The sequence below is a fragment of the Artemia franciscana genome, chromosome 17 (genome assembly GCF_032884065.1).
Source record: "Artemia franciscana chromosome 17, ASM3288406v1, whole genome shotgun sequence".
In the NCBI taxonomy this organism is placed as follows: Eukaryota; Metazoa; Arthropoda; class Branchiopoda; order Anostraca; family Artemiidae; genus Artemia; species Artemia franciscana.
The window spans coordinates 42061673-42074518 of NC_088879.1; the positions used below are offsets into that span (position 1 = coordinate 42061673).

A 12846-nucleotide genomic window follows, 5' to 3' on the forward strand; every position below is an offset into this window, starting at 1 on the left:
GAATCGGATCCGGGGACATAATGGGTTGGAGGGGGGAAACAGAAATCTTGGAAAACGTTTAAAATGGAGAGATCGGGATGAAACTTGATGGGAAGAATAAGAACAAGTCATAGATACGTGATTGACATAATTGGAACGGATCTGTTCACCATGGAAGAGAAGAAGGGGGGGGTGTTGATTATTATCTGTTTAATGAATAAATCCTTCTCTCTCTTCCCTTGAAGTTCCTATTCCCTTCAAATCTTTCCTTAAAACCATTTTTCACCCTTTTAAAGGCCATCATACTTTATAATTGGCCCCTGATAGATAGTAAAAAGCATGAACTGTTGCAACCTATCTTCCTCTGTCCCTAAAACGTGACTAACCAACTTACAACTTCTTCCTTATAGACGTATAAAGCAACATTTAGCCCTAGAAAATAATATATCTTGTGTAGGTTATTGTTTGATGTACAGTCAGGGACGTATAATAATTTCTCAAAAAATATTTAGTATATCTTCCTCAGCCATTCCAGGCCATCATACTCCAGAACAATAGTTGACCGCTGTCATTACCATAGCTTCTGAATGCTGATATCCTAATCCAGGGCCGTATCCAGGATTTCTTTTTTCAGGGTGGGGTTACAATTTTTTATTTTATTTTTTCAGGATGGAGTTACCATTTTTTTTTTTTTTTTGGGGGGGGGGGGTATAGAAAACCTGAAAAAAAACCATCAGAAATTTGTTTATATGCATTTTTGTTACGTTTTTATGAGCCAGGCAAACATTTCGGGGGAAAAAGGGGTGTTCAAACCCCCTCCCCGTGGATACGGCCTTGTCCTAACCTTATTTTAAACAATCTTCTTCCTATCCTTCCAAACCTTTAGCAACTTTGGAAAAGTCCCCTGTACCTTGGATATTCTACTTTTTATGCTTCAATGCACACAAACAGATATGTTGTTTTAAGGCAAATCCAGGTCGCAAGTCTATGCTCCAATACCGAGCAGAGGCAGTTTTAGGGAGGACAAAGGGGGCACTTGCAACGGGCGAAAAAAATTTCGGGGCGCAAAATTTCAATTAAATAATCAAACAGTTATAATCATTTTGCAGTTTCTGATCTTTTAAATAAAGTTGAGGGCGCAGTTAATAAATGAAAGTGAATCACAAATGACCAATTAATAAATAAAATAAAAATAATCAAAAAATAATAATACAATACAACTAAACTGAAATATTAAAAATAAAAAAAATAATTAATTAATAAACTGGAAATAATTCGGTTAACAAATAAAAAATTTCTTGAAATTTGGCTAGTATTTTTTTTAGGGAAACGGGGGGGGGGGGGGGTAACCAAGATTTTATCCCGGGCGCAAGAGGGGCCAGGACCGCCATCGATACAGAGCAAAATAAGAGAAGAGAATGCAAAATCCTATCTTATAACTACGAGTTTCAATCATACTTTCTAGGGCTATAATGAGAACAAGAGCTAAGAGCTCATATGGCACTTGTGACGAGGCCGGACGAGCCAAGATCTCATATGGTATGAGCTGTAACAAAATTCTAAGAATCAATATATTGATTTAAAAGGAAAATCAGAGGCTTAATGCCGGTCGGGATTTAAAATAAGAGCTCTGAGTCACGAGGTCCTTCTAAATATCAAGATTCATTAGGATCCGATCACCCACTCGTAAGTTATAAATACCTCATTTTTTCTAATTTTCCCTCTCCCTTCAGCCCCCCCAGATGGTCTAACCGGGGAAAACGACTTGTCAAGTCAATTTGTGCAGCTCCCGGACACGCCTACCAATTTTCATCGTCCTAGCACGTCCAGAAGCACCAAACTCGCCAAAGCACTGAACCCCACCCCCAAACTCCCCAAAGAGAGTGAATCCAGTACGGTTACGTCAAACACGTATCTACGACATTTGCTTATTCTACCCACTAAGTTTCATCCCGATTTCTCCACTCTAAGCGTATTCCAAGATTTCCGGTTTTCCCCTCCAACTCCCCTCAATGTCAACTGATCTGGTCGGGATTTGAAATAGAGCTCTGAGAAATGAGTTCCTTCTAAATATCAAATTTCATTAAGATCCGGTCAGCCGTTCTTATGTTAAAAATACCTCAATTTTTCTAATTTTTCTAACAAAAAATGGGAAGGAGGAAAGAATAAAGAGTGGATGCCTATTGTGGCCATATGGAAGCACCAAAGAATTTTTATTTTAGTGGGGGGGGGTCTTTTGCCGTCATCAATTGCTTATTGTTGTGTCATTCAGAGCAACATGTATCATTCTTCTAAGAATCGTTTTTCAAGAAAAATCGAACTTAGAAACCTAGATGGATATTAATATTATTCATATGATTTTAAGAACCAAAAAATAGGAACCTGTTTCCATAACTGCTTTATATTGGATTAAAATTAATTTAGTGCCAATAAAAATCTTTAGTACATCTGCAGAAAAGAAACACATGTTAAACGCTTTTGGTGATTTTGAATGTAAATTCTGAAATTTGACAATGTTGAATACTTCCATTAATCTTTAGTACCTTCTGGCACTGTTTTTGTAATTGAATGTTCTTTTCAGCTTAGCGTCAATAGAAGATCTCAATGAATCCTTTGGAAGTAGTTCTTGGGGCGTAAATTGGCTCCGTCGTGCATCATCAGCAGATATTCTTAGTCAATCACAAGCTAGTGTCTCATCGGACCGAGAATCGCAAGATGGCGTTGAATCGCGTAGAGATGGTGACTACGGTAAGAAATCTGATCTAGTATCCTGCAACACTTTGAAAATATAGTGCGCAGGATTGTCCGGAATAATTATGGGAAAAAGGGCCGCAGATAAAATATTGTTACAATTTCAACAGTGCATCCTGACAAGGGGGTATATATACGGAGATCTAAGGTAAAGGGGTGTCATATCTTCATACTATAAATCAAATATCTTGAAATAATAAACCCAAGAGGAGCCATATGGAAAGCCTAGTCGTCCGATCATCTTGATATTACTCGTGTCTTTCTAGAAGTTGATGACGCTACTGGTGATCTTTGTTGACCGTCCTAGGTTGTCTTTCGTTTCTTTTTCGGTGTCAGGTAGATCCCTACAGGTCTCTTTTACCGCCAAAAAAGTCCGTAAAGTCCCTAATTTGGTTTTGATTGAACTGCGATAGGTTTATTTTTGGCAAGATTTTAATAATTGTTTATATTGGTGCTTTTCAAAACAGGAGAAGAGATGTTTGACCAGTAATTTTTTTTTGGTATTATTGAAAAAAACTCGAGAAAAACAAAACTGGAGAGTCTTAATCATTTGCAAGCTGCTTTATTGTCATCTAACAACATCAGTTCCTTGCTTCAGTTCACCTTCTTTTTTTATTCGTAAATCTAAACGTATTTATCTTAAGGTATACATCTAAATCAGTAATAATGAATGAATAAAGAAATGTGATAAAGAGATATAAGTATATCCGTATAAAACTATAACAAATATGAATATAAAAAAGAAATTAAACTTCTATTTATCTTCTAAAGTTCTCTGAATCATATTAAATTTCTTCTCGTTACTTTTTTTTCAATTTCAAAACCTTCAAGTTTTGTTTCTACTTAAAAATTAGAGAGTATTTCCAATTCTGGGTCATATTTTTACAAATCCAATATTGGTTGTAAGAGGCGTAATCGGGCAGAACCGATTTTTGATCGCGATAGCAATATTCGGCAACGATACATTTTTTGTGGCGACAAAGGCACAGTAATATTCGGCCTGAAATTTTTTTTGACAGAATCAGCAATATTTTTTCGATTGTATCAGCAGTATTGGACAGAAAATTTGTTCGGTGGCAACAGCAATATTTGGCCAGAACAGATTTTGGTCGCAACAGTAGTACTCAGACACAGTAGATTTTCGGTCGCAATAGCATTATTTGGTGGGAATAGTAGTATCCTGCCAGAGCAGGTTTATGGTGACAGTAGCAACGTTGGGCAGAGCCGATTTTTCGTCGCCATACCAATTTTCGGCTAGAATATATTGTAGGTGGAAACAACAATATTCGGCCGGGACAGGTTTTGGGCAAATTGACAATACTTGCGCGTCCCAAGGCAGTGGATATGGGAAAGTCCCCCAGATATGGGAATCCATTCGAATAACTAATAAGAAGGTGTGGACCAAGGGGGGGACCAGTTCCTGGGGGTCCTTAAATATATCTGGGTCCCCTAACTGCGGGGCTGAAACACAGTTAAGAAAGAACCTGGGCTCTTTCAATATTATGTGCTGGGCCTACTGGCACGTGGATGTGTCTCGACATAATCAAACGATGAAAGAAGATGCTGCATTTCGGCAATTTCTGACAAATCCTATAGAGGATAACTGTGCTGCAGAAGAGAAAAACTCTATCCTCGCTCAGAAGACCCCATTTTATCCTGGTACTTCAAACGTGAGGACTTTGGCAAAACCTGGGAAATTAGAACTAATGTTCAAAGAACTTGAAATATACAGATGGGACCTCATAGGGTTATCAGAAACCCACCTACCCGGCTCAGGAGAACATCGATTCAGCGGTAGCACACTATCATACTCCGGCAGATGCGATGAAAGAACGTCGGGTTTCTTTTGTCACGTAAAGCCAAATCCGCACTCATAGCCGCAAAACCAGTCTCAGAGCGTCTCATGATCATTCGGCTACGAGCGAAAGCACATAACATTTCCGTCATCCAAGTGTACGCCCCGGACTCCTCAAAACCAGATGAAGAAGTTGAGATTTTTATCAACAACTTCAGGCTCTAGCTGACGAAGTCCCGTTGCAAGGTCTTCTAGTAGTAATGGGTGACTTTAGTTCTATTGTTGGGGAAACAACACAGTTAAACCACGATGTCTTAGGCATGTTTGGGCTTGGAAAATGGAATACGCGGGGTGAGTGACTACTTGAGCTCTGCAAGGATAATGAATTCTTTGTTACGAACTCCAATGTTCAGGATATAGAAATAGAAAGAAAGCAACTTGGATATCCCCAGAAGGAAAAACAGCAAATATGATCGATTACTTCCTCATCTCCAAACGCTGGAAATCACCTGTAAAAAGTCCCATAGTCTGCCTGGAGTAGATTTTGACTCAGATTATGTACTGGTAATGAGCACACTAACCAAACTTTGACCCAAGACTCTTTCTGCAGGGAAAAAGAAGATTCCAAGTTTCAGAATTGAAAAACTTAAAGGACCATCCACACGTGTAGCTTTCATATAGACACTTGAGAAAAGTCTTAGTCCTGGACCTGAGTCATCTGGATCCCCTGTAACCTCTGACGCCTTGGATGAAGAAGTCAAGAAAAATCAACACCGCACTCCTGGAATCAGCCGAGGAGATTCTTGGTCATAAATCTAAAACTGTAACACCTTGGATCACAGATGAAATTTTCTCTGTGAGCAAAAAAACGGCGGGCTTGCAACAAGCAGGACCGCGAAAGTAAGGACGTGTACAACAGGATTAAATGAAAAGTGCAAAAAAAAGGTAGGAGCAGTCCTCGGGAGCAGTCCTCGGAAATTCTATATGAGAGAAATGCGAGTCTTGCGAAAATGATTAAAAATCTGGAAATAGTCACAGAGCGTAAAAAACAGTCAAGGAACTCGCCACAAAAGCGTCAGCCGCTAACGTTAGTATTTTGGACAAGGATGATAGGCCACGGGGCGATATTGAAGCCACTAAAGAAAGATTGAAAAATTGTTTAGAAGATAAATTGAATCTGCTTCCTACGTGCAACCGTACTGTACTATCAGGATTTCCCAAACTGGATTGTGATCCTAATCACTCACACCATTATTGAGTGAGGTGAAAGATGCCGTTTGCAGGCTTAAGAATAACAAAGCCCAAAGCCCTGATAGATACCTGCCGAACTACTTATGGTTGTTTCTACAGCGCTGGAGAATATACTTTTTAAAGTGGCTGTTGGTGTTTGGACAACAGGTCATTTTCTAAAAACATGGGCCAAAGCGGCAATCGTGCCGCTCCATAAGAAAGGTCCAAGAAACAACTGGGAATAGTCATTAGCCTCACCAGCCACCCAGCTAGAATTCTAACAAGGATTCTCCTAAATCAAATCAGAGCCATTACTGACTACATCATCAGTGATTATCAGGCTGGTTTTTGCCATGGGCGATCTACTTCAGATCAGATTTTTGTATTGAGACAACTTGGAGATAAGTAGAAAAAAATAAAATAAAAGGTAAAGGATGCGGCAATACACCCTTAAGGTCTGAACCGGCGGTGCTAATCTCCGTCTCAAGGCCCTTCAGCCAAGAAGTAGAATGGGGGGAATGAAGGCCAGCTCTCCTGTGCTTTTGCACACCCTTCCTGTTTACCTTCCTCAGATTTCTCCAGGTACCCATTTAGAGCTGGATCGACTCTAGCTGAGCTTACAGAATCACGCCACTGACCCCCGTCCTAAACCAAATAATTGAGTACACTAGGATTCGAACCCTCGCACTCTCGGACAAAGGATCCTAAATGTAAAGCACCAATCCACTGGGCTAGGACGGCTCTTTTGGGGAAAACTGTCTTAAGTTTGGTAAAGAAATCCAACTATTTATTGATTTCAAGCAGGCGTTTGATCTTGTATCGCGAAACTGCCTATGGCTCATTTTGGCACACTAAGGTGCGCCCAAACACTATCCAGTATATGTATGATAGCTACTGCAGCTACCTCCAGACCCTAGAAGGGCAGACAGAAGGGTTTGAAACGACTTCGGGTGTGCATCAAAGTTCCATACGTACTCCTCAACTATTCAAACTGTTCTATCACACTATCCTATCCCTACTAGAAAATAAAGTAGGCTTGAACATTAGCGGAGTCTCCGTAGGCACCCTAGCTTATGCTGACGACCTTGATATGCTTGCTGAAACTGTTAGCATTCGAAACAAAATGCATTCGCCGTATAGCTGGTATAACATACTTTGACAAAGTCTCTAACCAAGAACTTCGGGAACAGCTGAAACAAAAAACAACAATACTCCAGAGAGTGTGCCTACAACAGCTCTGGGCCGCGTTCATCAGACGGAGAAGTCGAGACTGCCAAAGTTATTTTCGAAGCTAAAGTACACGCCAGTCGCCGCCCCGGTAGATCAAGGAAGGGATGTGCCGGTGCCGAGTTCCAATTGCGGTTGTTGGGTTGTATTTATTACTCCGTATTTAGTAGCTTCTTCTATGTTGAGGTGCCTACTATGTTCAAGTGCTGGGCTGTTATCTTGTGTTGTGTTGGGCTAAGTTTTTGAATTGTCTTGCTTGAGCTTTTCAGTTTTGGAATACCTATTTTGAGATTCAGAATGTGGTTGAGCTGTGATGGAGCCACCTCATAAGTATGTATGTAATGGATGAAATTATAAGTATCGGATTACTTGAGTAGAGGATTATCTGAACGCTCGTGGAGGATTACCTGAAGGTCCTCTTCTTAAGAACTGAATTTTAACGAAAGAGGAAAATAACTTTTAGATGCATGCTTCGTTACCATCCCGTCAAGTCTGAGGTTTTAATGACTTTCAATTGAATCTCGTATCCTTTGTACGAAAAGTAAAGACTCATCTCCACTCTACTTCGTAAATTATCATTATTGATTCACCAAGGGTGCTTTATAAAAAGATATCTTACCTCAAATTTGGATTGTCACGCGGCTCAAAGGATGAGGTAGGAAGTACTCTTTAATCCTTTAGTCTCCTCCTGGCAGCTTGCCAGCGGTAGTTTCAGGTTTTATGTGACATTTTTCGTAAAAAATAAGAATTTATGTGATGCTAAAGAAGTTCTATCAATTGGTTATATTTATTTTCTCGTATCATAAGATATTTAGAAGGTTTTCTTTTTACCAAAACTCGTGTTAATATTCGTTTTTCACTCTCGGAAATCGCCAAGAAATAGAGCCTTTGATCACAAAGGTGTTGACTCAGGGGCTAATACTGTTTTTCCTCCGACTCACCTAAACGTTCTCGTAACAAAAGCCCCTATGGGTCTTGGCATCTATTCACGGTTAAGTAGCGAGGTAAATCAAACACTATATGTTGTCAAGTTATCAAATTAGTGTATCGGCAGTATCTTAGTAATGCCTTGGGGGATTAAGTTGAAACTTTCAGGGAGGGGGCCAAGTGGACCTCGGACTTTGACTTAGAGGGGGGAGGGGGGGGGGGGTTGATATCTAAAAAATAACTTCCTTCTACCAATCACTTAGCTTTAAAAATTGTCAAAATGGCTCACTTTTTTCGCCCAATGATGGTAAAAAGTATTAATTAGTTTAACCCTTTATTTCTGTCTTATTATTTAATTAAATTCTTACAAAAGTTTGATTAATCACGCGAGTATCAAATGGAAAGAATTGTTCTTGAGGAATAAGCCGAAGTCAAATCGCATTTGATTAAGCCATGGTGGATTTTTTGCTGAATATTTAAGTACTTGATTGGTCGTAAAATGGACGTATTCTAGAATTTTGTTTTTATTTTAAACTTTGACCTCCCCATCCCTTCTCGTATAAAACTGTCTTCACTGGTAGAGTCCTGTAATATTTAGATGAATATTATACTTTTCTAGTAGGAAAAACCAGCCTCTTCTTCCATGGAAATCCTCCGAAGAAAAACTCCTTCATGGAAGGTTTTCCCGCTTAAAATGATCACCCCTGGGAAATTATCCCCGTACAATTCCATCCTCGCTGCAAATTCCTCAGGGAAAATTTCTTGCTCACAATTCTGCCGGAAAGTTCTCCTTTGTATACTTTAATTAAAAAAAAACACTTATTTTTTATCTAATTTCTGATTATTTTTCAATTCCTGCCGGAAATACATCCTAGGTGGAAAATTTTTCCTGCCCTCTCACCTCCAACGGAAATTTTCTTCTGCGGGAAATTTCCCCACCGAGAGTTATTCCTAGTGATAAATCCCCACGGATAACTTCTCCCGCGGAAAATCCCCTTCCGCAAAAAATCACCCAGAGAATTCTGACCCCACTGAAAAATTCCCCCCAGACAGTTCCCTTAGGAAATCTCAACATGTAAAATTGGGTTGCCAAAGAAAAAGTAAGACAAATTAAACCAATTTCGTACAGGAATTCGGGTAAATTCCCCCGTATAAAATTTCATCTTGAAAGCTTATACCCAGAAACTTCCCTCCCAATAGAAAATTCTCCCCATATAAATCCCACCCCCCACTAAAAAAATGTATGTGTACTTCCCAATAGCAAATACTGTATGTACTTAATGGTAAAATTTATAACTTGCAGCTCTTTCTCAGGGGGGCTATGGGGGGGGGGATCGTGTCACCCTAAAGGCATAGTTATTGGACCTTTCAACGATAATGAACAAAATCTCAAAATTTTGATCGGCCAACTTTGGGAGAAAATGGGTGTGGGAAGGGAGCTAGTTGCCTTCCGATCTTGGTCACTTAAAAAGGACACTAGAACTTGTAATTTGTTCTTAAATGAGCCCTCTCCCAATGTTCTAGGACCATTGGTTCGGCACGGTCACCCCTGGAAATAACAAAAAAAAAAAACTAGCGATAATGAAGGAACAAAAATAAACACGCATCCGTGATCTTTCTTCTGGCAAAAAAAAACACAAAATTCCATATTTTTGCTGATGGGAGCTTGAAACCTATACAGGCGGATGTGATTTTTAATAAGATTCCATGACTTCTCGGGAATGTTAACTTCCTTTTTTGACAAAAAGGCAAACATGGGTAGTATTAAACTTGATGCTTCTAGTAAATTTGGAATCAGCATAAAAACTCAATTCTTTTAAAGCATCTATTGTTTTCAATATTCCTTTTTTAGAGTTTCGGTTACTATTGGGCCGAGTCGCTCCTTGCAGCTGTTACCACGAACTGCTTGAAAAAAAAATTCTGAAACACAAGTTTAAAAGATAAAGAGAACAGCCATATTACACCTTAAGATGAGCAGAAATGAAGTCCTATAATAATTCCAACTTTACAACGACCCGAAATTACTGTCAAAGAGTAACTGGAACCCAAAACGAACAGAAATTGAAATAAATAATCATATGAAACATAGAGGTAACAGGTATTAATATAGATCAATAGTTAAGTCCTAAAACGAGTAAATATTTCTGGTCTGGCCTTTAATAATTCATTTTTATGTAAATAATTAATAAATTATTAACATAAATTATAACATTATTTACTTTAATAATTCATATATATATATATATATATATATATATATATATATATATATATATATATATATATATATATATATATATATATATATATATATATATATATATATATATATATATATATATATATATATATATATATATATATATATATATATATATATATATATATATATATGTGTGTGTGTGTGTGAATATGTATGTATATATATGTATACCCGTCCGAAAATTATATTTTGTTGTATTTGTAATACTATGCCGTACCTCCGTTACTCACTTTGTGAAGCAAATTTAATTCTCAGGTGGGTTATCTACATCACTGTCTAGTCTACTTGATACAGCGCTTGGGCGCAATGAAACTCAAACCAGTGTTGATCCTGCCGACGTTGAAATTCATATTACGTCTGCTTCAAAGTGTCACAATTGTGGCAATGCTGTCTATGATGAAGACATTATAGCCGGCTGGTCTGCAGATGAGTCTAATTTAAATACTAGGTATGTCACATTTAGCTTTATTTCGTGTTTTTTTTTGTGCTAGCCTTTTTGGTAAATAATCACATCTCGGACGTCACCCTTTCCTGATATTAAATAAAGAAACAACAATTTTTTCAACTTAAATTAAGGAGCAACCTTAAAACTTGAAACGAACAGAAATTATTACGTATGTTAGGAAGGTAACCCCCTCCTCAATACCCCGCTGATTACGCTAAAGTTTTTTTTAGAATTTTTAAAAAAGCTTATTATTCTAATTGATCGGCCCTTTGCTTTCAAGAGTCATTCCTAAACATATGGAACAAAAAGTCAAACTTCTTCGTAAAGAGCGAGGTGTTGAGGAGGGGGCCTCATATACGTAATAACTTCTGTTCGTTCCAAGTTTTAATATTGTTCCTTACTTTCAGTTGAAAAATTTTGTTTATGTATTTAATTTCTGGTCGTTTTTCAAATAATGCCGATAATTCCTCCTTGGGAAGTTTCTCCCGCGTAAAATCCACTGGACAATTCCATTCTCGCAAAAAATTCCCCCTCGGAAGATTTCCCACGGAGAATTCCGGCTGGAAAATTCTCCTTAGCCTACTTTTATTTGAATTTTTTTAATTTTTTTTATTAATTTTCTGATCGTTTTTCAAATCTTTCAGGAAATTCTATATTATCCATCAAGCTTTTTCCAGGAAATCCCTCTCCCCCTCAAATGTAAAATTTCTTCCGTCAGAAAAATTCCCCATGGAGAATTTCTGCCACGGAATGTCACTCGCCCCCCCCCCCCCCAACGTAAAAATCCCCTAGGTAGTTCCAACCGGACAGAAAATTTCCCCCGGAAAATCTGAAAAATGTAAAATTGAGTCGCTAAAGAGAAAGTAAGTCAAACAAAAATAATTTCTTATAGGAGATCTGACAAATTTCTCCCGTGTAAAATTTCCCTGGAACACTCCTAGAAACTTCACTCCCCATGGGAAATTCTTCCCTTTGAAAATCCCCCTCCACACACACAAAAATATTTGTATGCTTCCGAATAACACATACTATATGTCAACAATGGGCAAATTTCATAGCTTACAGTCCTTTCCCCGGGGGCTGTGTGGGGTCATTCCATCCCCAGAGCCATAGTTATTGGACCTTTCAACTATGTTGAACAAAATGACTATCTCATTTAATCGGATGACGTTAGGGTAAAAGGGGCATTGGAGAGTGGCTAGATGCCCTCCAATCATTTTGGTTACTTAAAAAGGATACTAGAACTCCTAATTTCATGAATGAAAACTAACACCCAAAAAGAGTGATTTTCATTCTTCCTCTTCCCTCTGAGGTAAAAAAGAATGCATTTCACACGAAAAGTATGCAAGTTGGCAACCCTGCTCTCTTGTTAGCCTTCGGACACCAACTCACTTATCTGATCTCCACTCCCTGGAGAAACTGATACTACCTGTTCTATAACATGTTGCGGCTTCTAGGTTTGCCATTGGTTGGCTGCATTTTATCGACACCTATCAGTTATAAATAGTAGGTATTAAAGATTGCAGTACTGAGGGATATTTAAACCATCTTCCCATCTGTTTCTGTGGTTTGCTAGACGATCTATAGGGATTGTTAAACAAAGCATTATAACACAGTTAAACAAACTGTTATAACTGTTTTTGTTCTTGCTATCACTACAATGAGTAGAGCAAATTCGTCGGAGTTGTCCAGACGCCAACTGTTTTTGGATTAATTTATAAAAATCATCCAATACTTGGCTCGTCCGTCCGTGGCCGAGTGGTTAACGCGCCGAACTCACGAGCGAAGGGTCGCTGGTTCGAATCTCGGTGGTGCCGACCGTTTGGTTTAGGACGAGGGTTAGTGGCGTTTCCCCGTAAGACAAGCCAAAAGTCCACCCAGCTTCAAATGGGTACCTAGAGAAATCTAGGGAAAAGCACGGGAAAGCGTCGGATGGCTTGCCCCCAACCACGCATTGCACCCCGGCCGAGGGCTGAGAATCAGGAGATCGGCACCTGCGCTACGCGAACCCTAATCGGTTTGCATGCGAAAGTTTGCTTTTTTTTTGCTTTGCAATACTTGGCTATAAGTTTGTCACTTCGTGGATACCTAGTTTTGATCCTTTCCACAGGGAGACCCCAAATTTGAAGTTGGCAACCCCAAATTTCTTTTTTACCGCCTCGTACACTTAACAGTTTGGGTTTTTACTAATAGTGGGGTATTATGTTAGTAATCTCAGCCTATAAATTC

General features: G+C 38.8%; 1 protein-coding gene across 1 annotated transcript in view; it reads left to right on the forward strand.

Moving 5' to 3' along the window:
* Window positions 1-12846, forward strand: part of LOC136038254 (DENN domain-containing protein Crag-like) — a 150499-nt gene that overhangs the window by 110582 nt on the left and 27071 nt on the right. Inside the window, exons 22-23 of the mRNA XM_065721371.1 lie at window positions 2561-2727; window positions 10428-10620. Of these exons, the coding sequence (XP_065577443.1) occupies window positions 2561-2727; window positions 10428-10620 (360 nt within the window). The remainder of the gene's footprint in view (window positions 1-2560; window positions 2728-10427; window positions 10621-12846) is intronic.